Below are 23394 nucleotides of genomic sequence, written 5' to 3'. Positions count from 1 at the left end.
TTTTAAATATCCATATAATTTGAAATACTGCTCAATATTCATTAGCCAGAAGGAAAGTAAATATATGTTATTTTCCTCCTTTGCTTAGACGCATTTTTGCTTTTTATGAGAAAAACTAGCTTTTTGCTAACTACCACTCTCCTTATTTATTGGTTCTTTTTTTTTTTTTTTTTTTAGAATTTTCAAAAAGAAATTAAGTGGAAGGAAACAGATTAGGTTCTTTTTTTTTTTTTCTATTAATTTACGTGACTAGACTTTGAGGTCGAAGAGTCTGGAAATATATTAGTAACCAGCAGTAAGTCTCTGATTACAGTGGACCCAAAAAAGGCATAGGTGAGGAGTGGATGTCAGTAGTGCCCCTCCCAGAAACAGTTTGATCTGAGCATCCCAGCAATGAAGTCAATGTGTAAAAATACAAAAACAGGAGAATAAGCCAGGACTATTGCTCGCTGAGAAAAATGCCGTAAGATTAATTTCCTATGTGTCACTATAAGCTGTTCTGATGTATGTGTATTCTATTCTCAAACCCCTCTTTATTGATTAGAAACTGAGGTAAATTAGAATGAGCTGTGAGCAGCAAATACTATTGTTTTTCTGAAGTGCACGCCGTTTGTGGTCTATCAGTTGTCTTCAGAGCAGTTGTTTATTGCTATTTTGCTTCTTGTCCTCATCCTTCCTAAGGTCACAGGATCCCAACGCAGCAAGGTAAAACTATATATATGTGTGTATTTGTCTGGGTCTCAGTTTCGGTTTCTTGTGACATTTACCTTTATTAGACCCAACATCTTGGATTCTTTTGTAATAAAAGGTCTTGCGATCTTTCTACAAGTTTGTAGCTCCAATGCAATTGGTCTCTTCAGTATCCTTTCCTTGACACAGGTTTATTCTTCTTGCAATTTAAATGACTTGTAATTTGAAATTTTACCCTACATGTTAATTTTGAGCTGCATACTGTGCTGGGATAAAAGAGTCCATCCCTTTAGGTGGTTAACTTTTAGCTAGAGACCTTTCAGCATGGCATTCTGGCCTCATCCCTCTTGATGTTTGTTTTTTAAGACCAGTCTCAGTACTTGAAAGGAGATGTGATAAATGGCATTGCTGGCGAGATTGGAAAGAAATCTGCTTTCCATTGTGTTAGTAGTACCTTCATTTAGTAATTAGAGATTATGTTCCACTATTTCAGTGTTGATTTCAGCATTTCACTATAGGGAAGAACTTGACGATTGTTTGTGTGTCAATATTTTGAATAGCGAAGTTCTTGGAAAATTTGCTAAGAGAAAACAATTTGATCTAGAATTACAAAAATTTCTCTCTGATATGAACTCTGTTAAGCTTACATTTTATTTTCATGAGACTGTTTAGTAGGAAAATCAGTCATAAACATCCTAGGAAGAAAATCTTCATCGTAACTTCAGTTAAAAAACAAAGCTTTTCATTTTAAATGTATTCTTCTAGCCTTCTGTAAAAAAACAGTGAAAGATTTGTTGTTAAGATGAATTTAGAATGTCATAATAAACAATCTATTTAGAAGAAACAAATTATAATATTTTAACTCAGTTTTATATTTGGAGGAATATATTGTTCTTACATCATGATCCTTGTAAATTTAAAAATTTGAGTTCATGCAGATGCTATCATATATAGCTCCAATTGGGTGGATGTAGTGGTTAATGACAATAATGGACATAACACTTAATAATATATTATGGGCTTAAATAATAAGTAATAATGAGCGTGATACTAATTTGGTAGATTTTTATACTTTTATCACTAATTATCTCAGGTAGAATTCTTGTGAATTGTTGAGGGTCAAAAACATGAAAGGACCTCCTAACATCAACCAAAGATTTGATTTTCTAGATAGCACAGAAGTTCATGCCCCAAGAGCGTGTTGATATCTGTGGGTGTGGGTAGGGAAGGCAGGCCAGGATGAGAAGGTGTTGCTGGTTAAGAAAATCATTTTACTTTGAAAGAGGAATGGAGTTTCAGGGAGATACAAAAGCAAATCCAGTTTGGTAAATAAGGTCAAATTTGATGACATTAGAAATGTTCCCTATTCAGAAAAGAAGTCTGGGAATGGCTAGAAGTGGAATCTTAGCTTTTTGAGTCTAGGATTCAGGTTGGACTGAAGACAAGAAATCAGGTGAGGTGTGGAGCCTGACCTGAGAGAATGGGCTACATGCCTTGGATTTACAATGATGGGCAAGAAGTTCATATAATGGTGAAACCTGGCAATTAATCCCAAGAAAGAGGATATAAATCAGCATGTATGACAGTCCCAGCATGAGACAGGATTTTAAAATTGCCGGTGATTGCCACATATTCATAAGCATAACACAATAGACAAGATTTGGGAATTTTCACTTCTTAACCAGATGTTTTACTGAATCTCCATGTGACTTGGGACTATAATTTATTATCTATGTCTAATTTGTGTAACAATCTACTATTTGCAAAATATAAATTCTGTGAGTAAGCAATATGAACTCTTTCCAAGTTGAAAAGCAGAGTGGTGTTCAGTCGATCACCTAGGAAAATACTTTCTCTGAGGTCGACTCTGTGATACCAAAAAAAACACAGAAAAATTTGACCAGACCACTGGATTATTACTTTCTCTTTATAAATTTAATAGTGTGCCAGACTTTTTCCATTGAGATGTCTAGTTGTAATATCATTTAGATAAAGTCTAATAGTGGAATTTTTCATTTAACTTATAAGGAATCTGAATGCAGTTTCAATAATTCTTAAAACGAATTATAAGTACATTTGGGAATAATGTGAAGTGTGTTATAATTTAATTTTATCCATATAACTGGCTGATTATTGATATTTGCCATACTTTCTACTTAAATTCTCTATCTGTAAGGTATTTAGCAAAGATATTGAGAAGAAAAAATAGATATAAAAAAGTGGCATTTTAAGGAAGATTTCCGTGAGGAATAAAATAACACTCAAGAAACATGGAAAACAAGGAGTGGGGACTAAAATGCCAAGTATTTGCCAGCTCTTTTCTTTTTCCATCACCTGTATGTTTTACTGATGCAATCCTGTTAAAACTTACCTGATTTAACTTGATAATTTAATTCCCTGCTTCGTCTATGATAAATGTAAATATACTTTTTCTACAACTACTATTTAATAATTTTATTGCATATTTAGTTAATTATTACATATAACCTTTTTTAGATTTGAGGCTACTTCAATATTAAAACTATGAAAAAGGACAGTTGAGTCTTATAAAGAGGTCAATGTTAACTGAAAAGGAAGAAATGTTTTAGCAATTACCTGAAATGTTAATTACTGCAGTTGAGTGCTTTATTTAGCTTCGAAGTTTTCCTAAGCCAAAGCAAATAATAATAGGAACAAATAAATAATAGCATTTCAAGTCAAATAATTTCATTTTTCTGAGCATGAGAGATTTTTCTCACGTTGATCAACAAACAGCTTTGGTACCAGAATAGACCACACTTTAAAACTGTGATTTTGCAAAATAAACAGAAACATCTTCAAATGGTTTCTTCTCTGTTACCATTCTCTGAAATCTGAGGGTATGGCATTAAATGATAATTCAATGTGGAATACTAAGGTACTATAATGCAGATTTACTACTTACTGAAAAATCTAAATTAATGAAATGGAGCTTAAGTGAGCTAGAGGAATGGAGCGTTAACTTACCTTCTAGACCATCTTTCTCAAATATTAGGCAAGTTGCATCATCCTTTGGCAAATGCCCAATTTCTAATTCACAGATGAATTCTCTGATGAGTCTCTGAGGTCTCATTATTCTGTACTATTGATTAAAGAGGATTTCTTATGTCTTAAATATGAAATATGCCAGTGGCAGAGTTGACATTCTGTAATAAAAAACTTAGCAGAATAACTTATTTTCTCTCCCAAATGGGCCTCAGACATAACTAAAATGACATCATACCTGCTAAAGTACTCAGACCAATACCCAGCTCATGTTCCGAAGTATGCACCATTCAGTATGGAAGAATAAATTTAGGTCCAAATTGTCTACACAGTGATAAAAGCACTTTTGCCTGGCCCCTCCAATGGTCTAATTTTGAATAGAATTCCAGGGGGCGTTTTTTGGTAGTTCTGCAAGAATGAATTAGCTATAAGATGTACCCTCTCAAATAGCTGGATAATTTGATTTGATCTTTGAATGGGTTTATACAATTCTATTCATAGGAACACACAATTTAAATTAGAAGGGCTTCCTGAATTTTAACAAAGAGAACCCTTAAAAACAAAACATTGAGGGGCTGGCCCCATGGCATAGTGGTTGGGTTGGGCATACTGCACTTCAGTGGCCTGGGTTTGTGGGTTCAGATCCCAGGCACAGACCTACACCACTCATCAGCCATGCTGTGGTGGCAACCCACATACAAAATGGAGGAAGATTGGCCCAGATGTTGGCTCAGTGGTAACCTTCCTCAAGCAAAAAAAGAGGAAGATTGGCAATAGATGTTAGCTCAGGGTGAATCTTCCTTAGGAAAAAAATTAAAATAAATAAAAAATTGAAGATATAGCTATGGATATAAAACATTGAAATAATTATTGCTTTTATCAAGAAAATGTAGCATTCTTTAGTTCCTACTGTAGAATCTCTATTTCGTGTCCAAAATATGGACGAAAGTGTTGAGTTGCTTGATGTACCAGTGAATCATAGAGCGGAGAGGGGAAGGAGTTTTGATGGCCAGCATTCTCCAATACTCATGCCTACTGTGCAATCTGCCAACTGCACTTTGATTTACTAACTTGTTGATCTCAAGGAATGCCCTCATGTCTTAGACCAGGTTCCTTAAAAACAGAGCAAAGAGATTATGTGCTAACAATTTTTGAGGGTTGGAGGTGTTACAATCCCTGGGAAGTAAAAGTGAGGGAAGAAGAGAACTGATACAGGGAAGGAGGGAGAGCAAATACAAGGTTGTACATTCTTGAGCTGACCACGGCTATTCAGTAGCACAGCTACCTGCTCAGTCATCTCAGATGCCCCTTGAGAGGCCATATACATCATGGAACAGTGCCTGCTGGGGAAGGATGAGCACTTTATCTGCTGGTTCGGTCCCACCTCTTTTCTCTTATTTGTCGTAGGGAGTTGATTTCTTCATAATTTCTTATCCAGCTCTTCCACACAGCCCCTGGGGAAGCCACAGCCAGCTTGGGTCCAGCCTGCCACGTGCCCAGGCACTGCAGCTTCTCTGTCCCATCGGCATGGATCTCCTTAGTGACTGGTAGTGGAGGTAGCAACCCCAGCTTTCATAACCACAGTAATGGTGTGAGCCATTTCTAGGGCCACCCTGGCTCAGAAGCAAGACTACTTAGCAAGGCTTGGAGAGAAAGGGCCTAGGATGGGGTAGAGTATGAGAGGTCTTGGTATGAGAAAAATTCCCAGAAAGCATAGTCTTCTGTATCCTCTATATTTTATATATGGTAATTCATGCATATGAGTGTGTGGACCTAAAGAGCAAACTGTATAGAACATATGTTTAAACATATAATTGTGCTTTTTTTTTTTTCCCTGGGAAAGATTTGCCCTGAGCTAACATCTGTTGCCCATCTTCCTCTCTTTTTTTTCCCCAAAGCCCCAGTACATAGCTGTATATTCTAGTTGTAGGTCCTTCTAGTTCTCAGGGAGCCACTGCCACAGCATGGCTACGGAGAGACAAGTTGTGTGGTTCTGCAACCAGGAACTGAACCCTGGCCACCAAAGTGGAATGTGCTGAACTTTTAACCACTAGGCCATCAGGGTTGGCTCTAATGGTGCATTTTTGACATGCACAATAATTTGACTTCATATGCTGTCATTTTTTAAATAATCCAAGTTGAACTTTATGCTTGACTTCATCATCTACAGCAAATGGGATACAGCAGAATCATTAAGAGCACAGATACTTGACTGAATCACCTGTCTTTGAATCCCAGCTCCACCACCTAGCTGTGTGATCTTAACCCTCAATTTTCCTTTCTATAAAATGGGGTTAATTATAGTATCTATTTCACAGGATACTGATGAGGATTAAATTAGTTAATACAAAAAGGCACTCCGAACATTGGCTATCACATAACAAGCTCTATAAATATTTGTTATTATTATTACATTTAATCAATTTCACTTCCTTGCTAAAATCAAGTCAGGGAAGCCCATAGAGAAACTTTTACCATCTGGTGAGCACAGAAGTGCATCAGACAGGAGACCTGGATTCTCATGCAGATGCTGACTGGATGGTCTTCAGCAGGTCACAATTCATACTTCTGTGCCTCAGCTTTTTCTTACTTGAACTTAAGGCTTTGAACTAGATGTTCTCAGGCGTCATATCCACTTTTAAAATTGTCTGATTTGCTGTTCATAAGTGAATTCTTTTAATTTTCAGGGATATTTCATAATTATTCTACACATGTAAATATTGATAGAAACATATACATTTTCCTTACTTTTCTTCTGATCTTTTGTGGGGGGAGCGAAAAGGCACCCCATGTTTTTTAGAATAGGAATGTTGCAATAAAAATGTTTTACAGAAAATAATGTCTAGCTTCTGTACATATATCTCTACCTTTTCCTATTTTGGTATTTAAAACATCACACAATTATACATAATACAGTTAGAGAAAGAAAAAAAGTGTTGAAGGATGAAAAGCACTTAGAGACACAAAGTACAGCCTTCTAAGGATGAGATTAATCCAGAAACCCAGCCACAGAGTCTTGCTCATTTGCTGCAGGTTGTTAGCACTGCTGATTCCAAGCTTTCTAGGAGCCAGCATAAAAATCACATAAATGTGACGGTTTACTATATCAGCAAAATAAAGCCAGTCTTCTTGTTTAGGGGAAACAAAAATTCCTGAAGCATTTTTTTTTTTCCCTGAGGGTCTTTGTGAAGACGACAGTGTGTGATATAATGAAAAAAGTCCTCAGTAATTCAGTAAAAGTGATTATTTGAGAATTTATCCAATAAAGTTCAGGTGTACAGGGGCCGTTTGAGGATGGCTTATTGTAGGAGGAGTATCAAGTGTCTGCAAGAATGGAAGGCCTATGTATCCTTTAGACACTCTCCAGAAAAATCCTTCTCTCAGCTAAACAGGCAACTCTTGGCAGGGAATTTTGAGACTGTATCAAGTACTTAGAGTATAGCTGTTCCTCAAGAGTGGATCTGGGGTAGGATTAGTAATTTGTGAAAACTTCGAATTTGTGAAAACTTAGAATTACAAACACTGGAACTACTAGAATTGGGAGATCTCAAAATCCCAATAATGAGTTGTTATGATCCGTTCTAGGATAAAATTTATCCTAAACTTCTTTTTCTCACTAATTAGCCCAATATTCTGGCACCTTCGTGATCTCACCACACCTTTATTTGATTAGATGTCATCAGTCACCTTATTGTTCTTTCCTCCCTTTTGTGAGGGCTGCTAGTAGAACTGCACAGCGTTTATTTCCTGTATTCAAGGCAGTATCCAGTGCTTTTAAGGCTTAACAAACAAACAAGTAGGTAAAGGAAGGCTTGTTAAATCCATTTTGTGCTCAGGATAAACCACATTCCTTCTAATGATGTCAACCTACCTTTGCTAATTTGATAACCTCTGATTTTAGAGTAAGTCATTGTTTCCTCTCATTTTGTACTTTGTTAGTGGAGCTTTTTGTAGAGTAGTATAAATTTTGTCAACAGGACCCTATAATATAGAATTATTTCAGCTCACCTGGGTTTTATTGCTTTAGCATAGTATTAATTAGTTCTAAACATGCTGAATCCAGGGGAAACAACCTTCCAACCGAAATGCAAGTATATATGGTACAGGAAGAAGTAAGCCATAAAGTCACACTACACAGCACATCAAAACTTCAGAGCCTCCCAAACATTAATTGAACTACGTTGCTCTGGTTTAGTGTTCTTGTCTTCGATCATTTATCAGTAAAACTTCGATCAGCATTTAAATAAAGTTTGCTTTGGGTGAAAACATTTTTCTCTTTTTTGATAAAGAGAGAACATTAGAAACTATGTTCATCCTATTGAGAAGCAGAACTCTGGAAGATTATTAAAAGATTTGATAGTTCAGCAGCATAGAGAATGGGTAATAATGAGGGGTACAGACAAAAAATTAAATGAGCTGAAAACTACAATTGGAGAATTATTCTTGGTTCGTGGATGTATACTCCTAGACTTCTTAGACCATGTACTGAAAGTGAACTGAATAAAGTTTCACATTGGACTAGCTTTGTAGCTCTTCAAATGAAAACATTTATAAAATTTCAGGTTGATCATACACACTGAGTGATATCACATTATTTAGTTCTGTTATTCAGTCACATTTTCTTCAACATCTTTTATGTGCAAGGAACTGTATTGGATATACAGTATATGCGTACTGGTGAGGGTGGATCAGACAAATAAACCAGCTATGGCCCCTTTTGTCATGGAGCTTTACTTCTAGGGAACTCCATATACATTTCTTTATTTTTAAAAAAATTAAATTTAAAATCCAAAAGTTTGAGGAAGCAGCCATTATTAACTAAAGTTATAATCTTATAAGTGTTTTCCTAGCACTGTGAGTCATCTCTATATGAATGTGGCTAATCTATAGTTTCGGAAGTTGGAATACAGAACAGAATTAATTGAAGTGGAGAATAAGACTGTTATCTATACTTTTGTTTTTCCTTAGTCTGAGTTGGCCTGTTTGTGTTATAAACGAAATTATTAGTAGCATTTCACTGCCTTTCATCTTTGTCTCATAGTTATCCAACTGAATCTTCCATATTTCAATCTTTTTTCTTATAATATTGAGATTCAACATCACCTTGTAGATTATGACTACATTTAACATGCCAAATAAGAATATTTAATATTGACTTATAACGTTACTAAATTGTGGGAAATATTTTTAGAAAGAGTTCAGCTTCTGGAAATTTCTATTCACTTATAACTATCGCCACATGCAGCTTAAAAGGAAAACATTGTGAAAACCTTTTCAGCAGTTGCTGAAAACTTGGAAAAGCAAAGAAAAAAATCAAGCCAACGGGGCTCATTTGGCATAACGCACAGACTGTAGAATTAGTAGCCTCAGCCTGTGATGCACAACGCTGCCTCCATGTCCACGTAACTGAGGAAGGTCCTTCAGGAACAATGTGAAGTTCTTTGCTGTCATCAGGCTGCCCTGGTTTAAAATACATTTTTCAACTTTGTTATGGGAATAAACTACTTTCTCCATCAAGAAGCAAGGGACAGTGTATTCTTATTCTTCTTATTCCAATATTTTTTCTCATATAAGGCAAATTGTTGAAATGGATTTTTTTCTTTAGGCCTTTCTACTTTCCCCCTGATCAAGTGCTAAAAACTTGAGATACTCTTGGAAAAAATGGAAGAATATTAATAATTTTATTATAAACTTCAGTTATACTAAAAGCAAATCATGATGTTGAATACTTCCCTTCAACGCCTGTGATTTGATCATGGTTCTGATTTATGATCACCTTTGACCTTGAAAATAGTCATAAATTTCTCATTAGGATAACAGCTGATAATTCTTTGTTGCAGGTTGAAGGCATAATGTTTAAGACCCTTTTGCAGTTTAAGCAGAATCTGGGGTGGGGCAGGAAACCCTCCTTTTAAAAAGGTGCTTTAAAAAGTTACTTTCAAAGTGCTGGTTCCCTGAGTAAGGTACTTTTAAAAGATCTGTCTTCAATTTGCTTAGAAAAGCTAATGTGCCATAAATTTAAAATAAAATAAGTTCTTTTCTTTCCACATAATCCATCATTTTATTGTCTGAAAACTTTCTGGTTTAACTTTCAAGGTTTTGTTTTCTTATGTTGTAATAAAATTTCCAATGATGAGATTAAATTACATACCCAGAGGTAGTTCTCAATGGACAAAGTCCCCGAAAGAAATAATATAAAAGGGCATCTGAAGAGCAAGCTTCCAACTCAATCTAGCAAAGAGGAAATTCAAGAGAGAGGTTGACCTGACCACTCTTTGTGAAGTATGAGTTCTGCTTTTAGATCAGTATATCTTTTTCAGCTCAATATTTTTTCCAAGTGAGTCTCATCATCTCCCTTGAAATATTCATTATTATTGAAATTTAGATGCTACATAAGAGCAATGAGAGTGATCTTTGCCAAGTAGTTTATTTTTTAAAGAAGGCAGTTTGATCTCCTATTTCTTTATCCTCCTGATGCCCATCCGTCATACATAATTTCAGTTACTGAAGAGGATACTGGGAACTGAAAATCTTTTATGCAAGTTGTTCTGGCAAATCTTTGAGCTGGTCTACCTACTTTTGGAGCACAAATGGCAGAGAGTTTCATTTTGTTTTCCTCAAGAATGTATGGCATGTTCCCATCTTCTGTCTTCTTTGGATTTCCTGTTGACTATCTTTATATGTTCTATTGGGTCAATAAAAGAATTGCTCTTTGTAACTTCCTTGGCTTCTTAGTTGTTGAGAACAATAGGGCAGTTGGTTAAGCCAATAATTTCATATCATTGTCTTACTGGAAAACTCTTACAAAAGGAGTTGGTTAAGCTGGGAAGCGAAAGTTCCATCTATAGTTCCGGCAATGGGAGGAAAGTGAAAGATTGTTGGGTCTAAAAGGAAGAATCAAATGTTGCTCACCAATTTTAAACAACACCTAAAGAGCAGACGAAAGGATCTTCTTTCGGTTTTTCTGAAACTGTGTTGTAATGACAATATGGTTTTGTGTGTCTGTGTGGTTTTGTTTTCGTTTTGTTTTTGACTTCACAGGAAGAGGTTTAAACATGAAGGCAAACCTTTTAGATGTTAGCATGGCTACATATAAAGCAAAGCTGCCTTTTTTTTCTTTTCTCTGCTTCCATTTAGGCCTATCACATAATTTAAGAAAAAATAAAAATTTAACCACAGGAGCTCTAACTATAGTGTGAAAAAAAACCCTGATCAATTTTGTTTTCGCAGCACGATATTATCAAAGATTTAAGAAACAAATTTGCCAGCCTCGGCGAGAACTCTCTGGTAACAGCATAAATGTCTGTGTTGGTTGCTTTTGATTTAAAGGTTTCTTTTTTCATTTGTTTGAGCCCATTTCTTTTCCCCTCCTTTTAGTTTACTTTATTTTTCATACTCTGTAACTAGCAAGCCTTCATTTTTTAAACCTCTTCCATCTTCCAGTGTCTATTTTCCGTACTTTGGATGGAAAGTTTATGGCAGCAAAGCTGTCACTCTGGCTACTTCTGCTGCAGCTCTTCCTGCTCTTAGGTCATATATGTTTTGGCCGTTGTGTTTATGGACATGATACTAATTGACCGTTTCATGTCCCATTGACTAAGCTTCTCTACCACGCCATTTGATGGACTCGCTGTCATAGGGCTCTATGCAACTTTCATTCTGCAACTTATACTGCTTAGTTCCGTCTCAATTCTCCAGCGAACTGGATAGCTCAAGTGAATGATCCTACCAATCTTGAACTTGCTGTGCCTTTATATTTTATTTTTATTTTCTTCGTTATGTTTTCAGTGGTAGCTTAAGTGGAAAAGAACTCAAGCCATTGCTCTAGCAGCACCATGCAGTATTGTTTGTTACCACCAGAGAATACAAAATATAAAGGCACATTGCTTCTTTTATTCTTGGGGGGTGACTGGGGAGATCTCTATCCTAAGTCCACCACTTAGTTGAAGCCTACCTTTTGATCCATGTCAGCTTTCAATTTTGCTTAAACTCCAACACGTCTCAGTTAACGTTTTTCTGTCATTCAGTGATACCTTGCAACTCAAGCCATTTGCTGAGCAGTATCAAGTTATGGCCATGACATGGGAGATTATTAAAAACGTGACAAACTGATGCACAAATGTATAATTCAGAAAGTGCAAGTTTCACTGCTGAAGTACAGTACTTCAAAACTATGGTACAGGCTTTGGACTAATCAAATAATTAAAATTGAGAAAATCTATCCTGATAAACCAGTACCAAAAGTCTATCAAGAAAAATATAAAGGGGAAAATCAAGAGTTGAATATGTTACTATCTGTATAATAACATTGTTGGTGTTGAAATGGTCCATAATGTTGTCATAGAGCCCAAACATGAAGAGATGACTAAAAATATGGTTTATAGAAAGCTGCTGTGCTTACTGATAGCCACAACATAAATGGTTGGGATTTGTGTTCAGGAAAAAGAAATGGAAAAGCAAAAGCTTCTATACCAACAAGCCAGGCTCCACGACCGCGGGGCTGCCGAGATGGTGCTGCAGACCATCAGTGCCAGCAAAGGTGAGGTTCATTACTCTCCCTGGAAGGCTTTATATTTCAGATTTCCACTTTACTCTCTAGGACCTCCCTTATTTAAATTCTGCTGATTTATTTAATCCCTGAATTTCTTGTTCATGACTAGGTCAAGTGACTTCACAAAATGTGAGCTCCTATTTACCAAGTCCAATATTGCTTTTTCTTTTCAGAGTCTTACTAAAAGGTTGATTTCTGTTCATTAAGTTTTAGAAATTAAATTGTGACTCAATTCTAGCAAACCGATCGTATAAATCAGAGGTGGGCAAATGTTCCCTGTGAAAGGCCAGATAGTAAATATTCTCAGTTTTGCAGGCCGTGCAGTGTGTCACAACTAGCATGAAAGCAGCTAGAGACAATACAGAAACAGTGTGGCTGTTTTCCAATAAAACTTTATTTACAAAAACAGGTGACAAGCTGGACTTGGCCCTCAGGCCCTCATCCTAATAAAGCAAGACTATAAACATATTAAGAGAAAAGTGATGAAATGAAAATTGTTCAAACATAATATTGTTAAGTGAGGATGGAGAGAAATTTTCCTTAAAGGCAATTTTAAGTGGCTTATATTCATTTCAATATTATTTTAACACACATGATTAGTTTTGAATCTCAATAATTTTAGGTCTCAGTATTTCAAAATCAGTTGTTTCTTCCTATTCTTTTTTTCTATGTCCTCATATAGTCAATTCTTGAATATAACATAGAGAATTTAGTAAAACTGTTGATGGCAAAATATGCGTTAGTACTCTTCTAATTTTGGGGGGTATATAAGTCAGTCTGTCCCACTCTACCATTTTACCGATTTGTAGGGGTGTAATAATATTTTTAAAAGTGTACATTTTGAGAAAGAATAGATTAATGCAGCAGGTAAAATAACTTAAGGAACACTACTTTTTGTATTTTTAAGGTGAAACTGGACCAATGGTAGCTGCTACTTTGAAACTTGGAATTGCTATCTTAAATGGTGGGAACTCTACAGTACAGCAGGTAATGTCGTTAAGCCGTTCACATAGTGTACTTTCAAATAAATGGACTATATGGTCATCCTATTGAACTATTTTAGTCATCCTAAAAGAGTTATTAGTTGTAAAATTTTTCATTTTCTATCTAAAATCTGTCTTTATTTTATGGTCATCTTGTCCCAGTATCCAAATATCTTCTAAGGAGTACACTGAACACCCCATGTGGGGCACTAGCTCTCTTTAGAAGTCTGAAGTCATGTTGTATGGTCATGTCATTTGCAATGCAACCAGCTGGTTTGTTTTAATAGTGAAAAATAAATATTCTTACCTACAGAGCCTAGTTTGGTAACATGTTTTATGGTGTTATACCTTCTATAAATTGATTCTCAGGATTTTGTTGTATATATAGTATGAAGCCTGCTCCTAGGTTAACATGTCAGAAAAATGCACTGCTAATTCTCTTAGCTGTAGTTCTTTCTAGTCTCTTAAGACAAGAAAATCACTTCCCAATCAAGATTTGTAGCTATGCTCTGTTTAAAATTTAGACATGATCTGGGCTGGGATTTTAGTAACTTCAACCAGTTCTGACAAAGGATGCCATCTCTATATCCAAATGAAGGCCACGGTTTGTGGGTTTATTAGAATAAGAGTATCTGAGTAACTGAAAAAAACTGCAGAAACAGACTGGCACAGGTTGTGTGTTGCACACCTCGGGGACACCATTTGCATGGCCTTCAGTGTGGCCCTGAGCTCAGAAGAATATCTTATGCTAATTGAAAAGCAGCAAAACAAAACATAATTTAAGCAGCAGATTATGTTTTTCCAGGACTAAAATCTCTCTCTTATTTTTATATCCTGGCTTCTGAATGAGAAAGCATGGTGCGTGAACATGGAACTAATAACCATTCTTTCTTGCGTAAGTGTTAGTGAGGCAGGTAAAGGGCTCCCCTGACAGAAGGAAAGAGAGGCTAAGGAAAACCTAAGAATGTCTGACTGTAAGCCGCTATGAACCTCAGAATCACGACAGTGGGTCAGAGCCACGAATGCGCTGCTAAAAACCTTTGAGTCTGAGAAAAGAAAAGCAGAGAAAATTGGAAGGTGGCTTTTAGATTGGTAAAGTTTTAGACTAGATTATGTAGCAACCCAGAATGGCTGAAAAGTTCATCTTTACATTTTTCTCAAATTGTATATTTTTGTCTGTAAATATCATCATTACATTTTAGGACTGGAAGAGAACATAGACATAATCTAAGCCAGGGTTTCTTTTTAGTGCCTCTTATAGTTCGCTGAAGCCTCTGGACTCCTCTTGGTGTAATGTTTATAAACACACAAAGTAAAATTGCACAGGTTTACAAAAGAAACCAAGTATATTGAAATGTGGTTACCAAAATATTATAAAACAGGTTTCTGGTAAAGTAATATGTGTTTCTTTGTGAACTCATTAAATAAGAAATCTAGTGCTTGTTCTAATAATTATTGAGAAAGAATGATTAGTCTAAATATTTTAAAATAGCTGTAACAACTGTAATGTGATATGAAAATATCTGGAATTTCTATTGGTGACAAAATCCTAGTCACTGCTAATCTTACTTGTGTTTGTTGCCTAGATTAATAGTTGAAAAGAATGCTAAGTTTGAGTTAGGAGTTAGTGGAAATAAAGATGTCTTTTTTCCCATCCAATTTAGAAATGTCCTTTTGGATTTCCATAGTAAATGACTACATGGCATTAAAAAAAAAAGAGAAAGGAAAAGAAAGAATACCTAAAGAACCTACCTAATCTCTCTACAATATTTATCAGAAAATAATTTCCCTTGCCTTATATTTTACTTCAAGACCTTAATTGTATAGTATATATATATTCAGAAATCCTTGGAGCTGAAAGGAACCTTGAGAGGTCATGTAATATATGTACTTGTTTATACAGAAATTTTTCTTTTCTCTCTAAACCTTCAGATATATATTCCACCGCCTCTCTTTGACCCTGTAAGCCGCTTTTTGTTTTAAAAGACCAATGATTAATAAATGTTTCATGTTTTATTAGACCAATGTTATCATGCCCCCAAAATGGTTATATGTTTTTGTGTATCTGTGTGTACATATGTGTGTGTGTGTGTATATATGCATGTGAAGTTGTATGCATATGTGCATATATATACATATACTATCTGTGTGTGTATGCAACATTTACATATTTAGTTTTATATTACCTTTGATTCTGATTACTAAAAAAAGATTACTACCAAAATTTTGACTGCTAAGCTGAGCCCTGTTTAGAAAGCATTGATGATAGGAATTATTCTCATCTATTCAATATTTGTAAAGAGCAGTATCTTTATTTTCTTATAACCTTTGGTATGCCTTCTATCATCTTACCATCTTGTATGTACTTCTTGTTTGAAACCTCCAACACATTTTATCCACATTCAAAATAACTGTTTCTTTATGGTGTGTGCCAATCAGCTAACAAGACGGAGCCATGCGTGGCTTTAGCACTTTTTATATTTACGTTTAACCAAAATTTTGACCACAGAGTCTGGATGTCGTTCTGAGGACAGAGGAGAAAAATTTAATAGTCAAATGATTCCTATCATTCCTTGTGTGGTAATGGAAACTGAATTTCTGTCTCTGTCATTAGCGTACGGTAGTCAAAACTCTGGGATTATAATGCTGTTTAAGGAACTCACTTTTGTATGGAAATCTGTGAATAACCTCCAGATGGATCTTCTTCCCAGTAAATTTGAACTAAGTATCTAAATCTCCAAATGCTTAAAGAGTGACTAGAAGAGAATTGAGTGTATTTATAATGCTTATGGTGGTTATGTAGAGCCACTCCCCTGTGCCAAGCCGTGTTTATGTACTGCTGCAATTGAAAACGTACAACTGTCTTGCTTTGACACAGTTGTCATTGTTTCATGGTAAAGATGACAATAGTAATATTTGTATGCACTGAATATTTTTTATCTTTATTTCAGAATAGAAAGCATATTTTTGTTGTTTCTTTGTTTATTTAACGAAAGGCAAAATTTGTGTTCAGTGGCCATATGGTTTATGTATTTACTATAGAAAATGCTTGACTACCTCAAGGAGAAAAAGGATGTGGGCTTCTTCCAGAGCCTTGCTGGCCTGATGCAGTCATGTAGGTAAGCACACACTCTCCCTGTTTTGGGTCTACTCAATGTGCCTTTCAAAGTGTTTGTTTTACATTACTGACAATAATTATGCATAGAAGAATTTTTAATGATTAAACACACTTTAAAGTGGGACGATAGGTAGTGTCTTATTTTCTACCTTGTTAGGTGTTAGTAATATCTTAATTACTAAATTACTCAACGTTAAGAATGTCTTAAAATAGTCTTCCCTGTGCTTAAATGGGGACCTTTGAGAATTAATGTGTGTTCTGCATACTTGAAAATGAGTAGAGTCTGATTTTTAAAAGAGAAAAAAGAAATTATTTTGTTTTATTTGGGAGCTTATAGAGCATTTCTCATTTTCCCCAAATAAATGATCCTTAACCAACTAACTGTGATAATCATTTTCTATTTTTTACAATATTTAAAATCATTCAGACAGCATTTGATCACGGAAACTGACACACACTTAATGTAATAAGCTATTCCAACTGGAAAAACATGATTATTATAATTATATTTCAGTGTGTCTGCTAATTTTGTAATGCACTCCCAAAGTTGAAACCCATTACTGCCTGCTGTCTGAGCTTCACGTGGATCATTTCAGTGTAGGCCCTGGGGAGAGACTAGTCTGCTGCTTGGAAAATTATGGTTGGTAGACATTGAATTGGGCCATGTTTTCAGTATGTGGTAACATTTGGTTCACATTTCAAGATATATGGTTTTTAGACATTTGCTCTCTTGAAGAAACAAAATTTTCTGTTAGCCCTCTAAATGTTTTCTCCCTGTTATTTTAGTGTCCTTGACCTAAATGCATTTGAGCGACAAAACAAGGCTGAGGGACTTGGAATGGTGACAGAGGAAGGATCAGGTATTAATCACTTAAATTAAAAAGATCACCTGTTTCCCTTTCTTCCCTGAAATGAGTCAGTTATCGATGACCTTTTCAATACAGAGAGATGCAAAGTTATTTTTAGATGGACATAATGCTTACGTGACTCATTTAAAGTTCATAATTGCACACGCACACAGATCACACCATAAATCCAGCCCTCCCACGTCAGTCGTTAACCCCCCCTCTGTCCCAGACCTGCCCTCGGTGGCCTTTCCCCTAGTTGGGTAGTAGAAAAAGATCCCTTATTAGAGAGTTATCTATAAAATTATAAAGCACATGGATGAATCTAATTAGAGAATGTGTGACTTTCTTTGGCCACTTTAGCAAACTGTCAGGCTGTCTGATTCTTCTCTCTCCTTAGGATAGTAATCCTTTCAGATGCTCCACTCTATCACTGTTCCTACCATCTGCTCCCTTTTAGCACAGTCATCCTTCTCTCTCACATATCCGTATGTCTTTGCAAGTCCAAGTTGTTTGATGAAAGAAATTAAAGTCATTTTTGTGTTTAAATAACTCTGATCACTTAATTTACATGTGCACAAAAATAATGACTCACATAATCTTAGAATTTTTCTCTCTGTAAATAGATGTGTGTATAAACTAGAAAATATAGCACACAGTGTATTTAAGGAAGAAACAACTATTGCTGTGCATTCCTTTTAGTATTTGTTAAGAAAATAATTATCTGCAATATTTTTGTTTTGATTTATTTTTCTTTTGTGTTTGATTTTAAAGTTAATTTAGTTTTAGCAAGGCCCTCTGTGTTTATCTGTTTTTGTTTGTTTGGTCTGGTTTGCAGTTGTCATCTTATCAGTGTATTAGTTTTGGAACATTGACTCTTCTATAAACCTAATCATGTTGCAAAAAATAGGGTTTCTCCCGTCTGACATTTGTAGTCTGCTGGCCTTTCTGAAATATTTTAGGATTAACTATTCTTGCTAATTACCTCTGTATATTTTTGCTCTCACAATAGGGAAAAAAATTAGCTGCATTTCTCTTACTGTATTTTAAAGATGTCATTTATACCTATTCTAACACTGCTAGTCCTATATGGCTTCTGTGTGATTTTATTTTCAGCTTGGTACTTGAAGGTATAGGTTCAAGGATTAAATATTAGTCATCCAGTTACTTAATTGTGTTAGCTACCTTCCAGAAAAATCACCAGCAGCACTGTAAGCTTACTTAGGTTTTCTGAAAATAAATATGAAGCCAAATCTCTTTGTTACTAATGTTTGTGTCAGCAATTACAGCAGCCGACCTGAAGGCCCCATATGGAAAACTCAGAGCCACTACAAATTTCAGGGCCCACTATTTGCCTGTCCCTAGCATCTCACGGAAGTCCTGGGCATTTTCCAAATGTAAAGGACCTGAAAGCGAATGAATTCTCATCCACAGTCTGACTTCCTTGTCTTGGAATTAGAAATCAATTTCATTTTTCCCCACAGTTATTACCTAAAGTTCCAGAGGCTCTGAACACAATTCTGTTGATCGTTCTTAGTCACCCTTCATAGCAGTTCCCACAAAGGATAGTGGCCACACAGGTTTATTTGACTGGGTCTCCTCTTCTGTCAGCCGGATATGGATTGGAGTAATATTTGTGAGTCCCAAATCAGAAATAGCTTCCTGGAGTGACCATTGTGACATGAGAATTTATTTCATCTCTCAATATGAGATTGGTTTGTTTATTCTTTTTCAACACACACATAAAAATAATTGCCCAAACCGATTAACACGTTTTTTTTTATTTTCTTACAAACAGCAAAACAAAAACAAAATCTCAACTTCTTTCTTTTTCCCCATTTCCTTTTCTTTCGACTACTCTAAATGTACTATCCTCTCTTCCTCAGTCATCACTCATGAGCGTGGTAATTATTAAAAATGAACCGTCTTTTATTTATTTGCTCTTTTATTTCTTGTTAGCTTTGTGTACAGTCTTGGTAGTGATAGTTTTTTGTGCATTTTTTCCTTTTATAGACCATTTTAACAAGTAGATTATTTAATTACCATCATTATGCATCCTATTATTTTAAAAATTTATATATCAAGCTTTCCTTTTTTTTCTTCTTCCTATGAGAATGTGCAGTTATTAAAATATTAGAAATGAAGGGGCAACGAGCATTTAAATTGTTTTTGGATTTGTTTTGTTCTGTTTCTTTCATTTACAAAAATTTCTGGTGGATTCAGTGTTTGCAGTTGTGTAAATGAATGAATCATAGAATGTGTGCGGTAGTTTCCCTGTGGCGTTTCTGTCTTGGACATCCTGTGGCTTTATGGCTGCACCAACTGGTGCATGGGAAATCAGTGGTGACCCACGGTGGGCTGTGACCAGCTGAGTCTCCTCTTGGCCACTGGGCTCTGCCAATTCCCTTCCAAGTACTGAGAGATCTACAGAGTTTTTCTCTATTCCTTTGAAAATATCCCCCATTAAAAACCTTCTTAACATAAAAACTAATTTTCATTCTTGAAACTGAACTCAAAAAAAACCAGTAGCAAATATTTACTCCTCAAACTAATAGAACTACAAAGATTGCTTTTTTATTTCAAAGTAGTTTCTGAAAGACATTATATACAACAGTAATAAAGAAGAGATGAGATTTTTGAATAGTACGTAGTATGTCAACAAGGCTTTAGAGATTAAATTGTGCTTTCTGAATACACACTGTTGCCTTACTCAAGAGACCTATTAGGAGAACATGCAAGGGCAACTCATTAGCTCTATTAATATTACACTATTTCCTAGATTAAGGATCCCTATTCTGACTCGATCTTTTGGCATGTTTTAAACATTTCTGTTACATGGCCATTCTTTTGTTCCAGATTCTACAAAAGTTAAGAAAAGTTTGTACCCTCATAGGAGAAGGAAAATCTGTCATCCCTCTTGGAATATCTAGAAAAGCCTGAAAAATCTAAATCTGTTAGTGATATCAATGTTTCAGAGCTTGAGGCTTGGACAGTATAGGCTCCACACTGGGAAAATAATCTGATAGATCGAAGTCTTCTGCATCCTAACCAACGGTCTTGATTAGGCTAAATCTTTCCTAATGAAGGTAAAATAACCATAAGTTGTATAGGCATGGAAAATGTATAACTTAAATGCCTGAACTTTAGATACCCACAGCCCTCCAATGAGGTATTGTCTCCATTTTAAAGATAAGGAGACTGAGGAACAGAAAGGTTACATGACTTGTCCAGGGTCACACAGCAAAATGGCTGGGACAAGACTGAATCGCAGGCATTCGGCCTCCCACCATTTAATGTACCAGTGCCATGAACCAAGTCCCTTTCCCGCCATCTATTAGTGTTCTTTGGGGCTTATTTTTTGTCCGACATTTTCCCGCAGGTGTTATTTTTGCCCCTTCACTTCACTCCCTTCGAAGACACTGATCTATTGCCAATTTTTGCATTTATTGTTGAAGTTTTAAAATCACTTTTGAACTTTTTATAGTTACAAATGATATTCCTAATCTGTTACTGAGATACCATTAGGAAATATGTGTTTCTTTAAGGTTTGTATATACAGATTTCAGACTAATCATTTATATTCCTTTTTCTACTGCTATTATTGTCACGTGAGTTTGTTGTGTCCCCATTCCTCCTTTACCAGATTTCCTCCATTTTATCAAAGCCCGGACCTCCCACTTGTTTAAAAAGAAAAGGTTCTTCAGCAAGTGTGTTTGGTAGATTTGTGATGTGCTCAGTGTTGTCCTCTGTATATTTTTTAGTCATATGTGTTTTCTTTTAACACATAATGAAGTTCAAAACCAAAAACCTACATGAGTATTTAAAACTTCATTCCATTCTTGGATTTTTAATTTTTGTTTTCCTCAGAACCATTTAGCCTCATTACTAAATCATTTTGAGCTTGAAAGTGCAATTTTCCTTCTTTCAAACTTCTTGGAATGTAGTTGGAGATATTCCATTTTACTTTTTGGCTGTTTTGCAGTGGTCCTAGACTTCATAAGCGAGATAAAGTTTTGAAGCTTACCCGATTCCTCAGAAATTGATTTTTTAAAATTTTATATAAACCATTAACTACCCATTAACCTTCCTAAATTTCTATCTGTATCTGATAATGTGTTTAACTGAGGTTCTTATTAATGTGTTTATAGTGACCTCCTCAAGTTTATGTGAAATTGAAGCAAAAAGTATTAATTTTTAATTAATTAATCAAAAAAATCATGAAAGCAATTTTTAGATACTGGTTACCCTAATTTTTTGTTGGTATTTTTAGGGCTTGATTATTTATTGGCTGTCTCTCACCCCAGATTTTCAAAGTCCTTTCACAAGTGGGCTGGTGCTAACGCCTGAGTTCTAACTACACTGCCATTCCTGTGGGTAAACTTTCTCTTCAGAGAAAACCTGTGATGTTGATTCATGACCATCAATAGGTTCTCTTAACAACAGTGCACAGTTTTTAATCTTTGAAGTACTCATTTAAATCTGAGCAGCTCTTTGTGCTAGCCACTGTCCTAAGCGTCAGTATTATGTACACAGACTTGTAGACAAATAACTTCAAAACAATGCTCAGTGTGTATGGGCAAACTGAGTTGAAGTACATAGCTGCCAGGGGCCATGGGGAAGGATAACAAAAGAAGTCACATATGGCCTGAAGTGGAAGTTTATCTGATAGATATGGAAGGCAAATAAAGACATTCCAATGGAAGGGAACAGCATATGCAAAGTTTAAGATACAAAACATGTCAGAGAACAGTTACTAACTGCGTGTGGTTAAAGAGAAAAGAATGACTAGAGGATGGAAAGATAGTATATGAGAGGCCATAAAAGGCCTTCTGTGCCGCGCCAAGGAATTTGCACTTTCTTTCTGAGGCCGTGGAGAGCCATTCAATAGGAAACACTTATGTGATATTATATATTATGTGATGATCCACTTGGAATTAAATTCCTATCATCCATTGTTCAAAAAAAATGCTTCAAGAATTTAAATGAGTGCTTCCGAGTTGAAAAACTGTGCAAGGATGTTGAGAAAACCTATTTACAGCCATGAGCCAACATCACAGGCTTTCCTTGAAGAGGAAGTTTACCCACAGGAATGTTCAAAATGTTCAAAAAATGTTAGAATCCACTGACATTAAAGTGCACAGAGTTCTCATTTCTCAGGAATGCTAGTGTCCTAAATAGACATTGAGTCCTCCAGAGACAGACCAGCATCATTTCCCTCATGGCAGCTGGGCAGCTCTGAGGTTATGTTTAACGATAGATTGTAGGAAGTTTTTGAGAGTTTATTTTTCATAATTACTGTTAAAGAAATCAATCTGTTTATCAGTAGGGTGTTATAACTGGATTGCTTACCATTGTTGTTTTAGGCAACAGTGTGTAACATGGGCATCACAGTCTGAAGGCAGGGAGAGTGGTCAGGATGTTGGTGGATGGGATGGATGAAGGACAGTAAGGATTTCAATTAGAGTAGTGAGAGCTGAAAGGCGTGAAGAGAGGGGTATAAGAGAAACAATCTACAAATCACACTTGAAAGCAGAGGGACTTTTTCCTCCACAGACAACGTGTACTTGAGTCCTGTTATCCATGGCACATACCTAATTTATTTCACACAGTGGTCATTTTTATTGTCTTGGCATCTGAAATAGGAATGCATTTTATGCACTGGTGCCAAGTTGTTACCTTAATTTAAATACATGCACTTAGTGGAATTTATGGATTATTTATCATAGCCGCAACCCACTGAAATTCTTTATTTTAGACATCTAGGTCTTTTGAACTTACGACTTCAGATCATTGAAACTTCACATTTATTCCTACTGTGCTTTGCATATTTAAAAGCAATTATACTTGTTTGAACCAATTTGATTATCCCAACAGCCCTAGGAAGTAAGGAGGTCGGGAGATTGTTAATCCGCATATCAAAATGATGGAACAAAGGCTCGAGAGGTGAATTGACTTTCCCAAAGCCAAATATCTAGAAAATGATTTTCCTCAGGTTCTAAAATTGGTGAAAAAAGTTGGAGTTCACAACTTAAATTACGTATAGTGCACGTAATGATTGTCGGTCAAAGATCTTATTGATTACTGATATGAACCTTATGAAGTTTAGGAACTGTGGCATACTGGATTCAGAAAGACCACATAATATTGAAATCATCTGTCTCTCCCATTAGACTATGAGCTTCTAGAGGTTAGGGATTATACCCA

The 23394-nt window shown here is 35.7% G+C and overlaps 1 protein-coding gene across 7 annotated transcripts in view; it reads left to right on the top strand.

Annotated features, from left to right (window-relative positions):
* The window catches only part of RYR2 (ryanodine receptor 2), a 674743-nt gene that overhangs the window by 592509 nt on the left and 58840 nt on the right, over positions 1-23394 (top strand). For 5 of the 7 annotated variants that reach the window (XM_070492185.1, XM_070492181.1, XM_070492176.1 and 2 more), the window contains 5 exons: positions 682-705; positions 12133-12232; positions 13152-13231; positions 16270-16346; positions 17132-17205. In XM_070492185.1, coding sequence (XP_070348286.1) covers positions 682-705; positions 12133-12232; positions 13152-13231; positions 16270-16346; positions 17132-17205 — 355 coding nt within the window. The remainder of the gene's footprint in view (positions 1-681; positions 706-12132; positions 12233-13151; positions 13232-16269; positions 16347-17131; positions 17206-23394) is intronic. The other 2 variants (XM_044758547.2, XM_070492179.1) reach the window with 1 other exon arrangement.

Source organism: Equus asinus, chromosome 2, assembly GCF_041296235.1.
Source record: "Equus asinus isolate D_3611 breed Donkey chromosome 2, EquAss-T2T_v2, whole genome shotgun sequence".
Classification (NCBI taxonomy): domain Eukaryota; kingdom Metazoa; phylum Chordata; class Mammalia; order Perissodactyla; family Equidae; genus Equus; species Equus asinus.
Note: the sequence above shows the minus strand (reverse complement) of the source record. Positions and strands in the feature narration are given on the sequence as shown.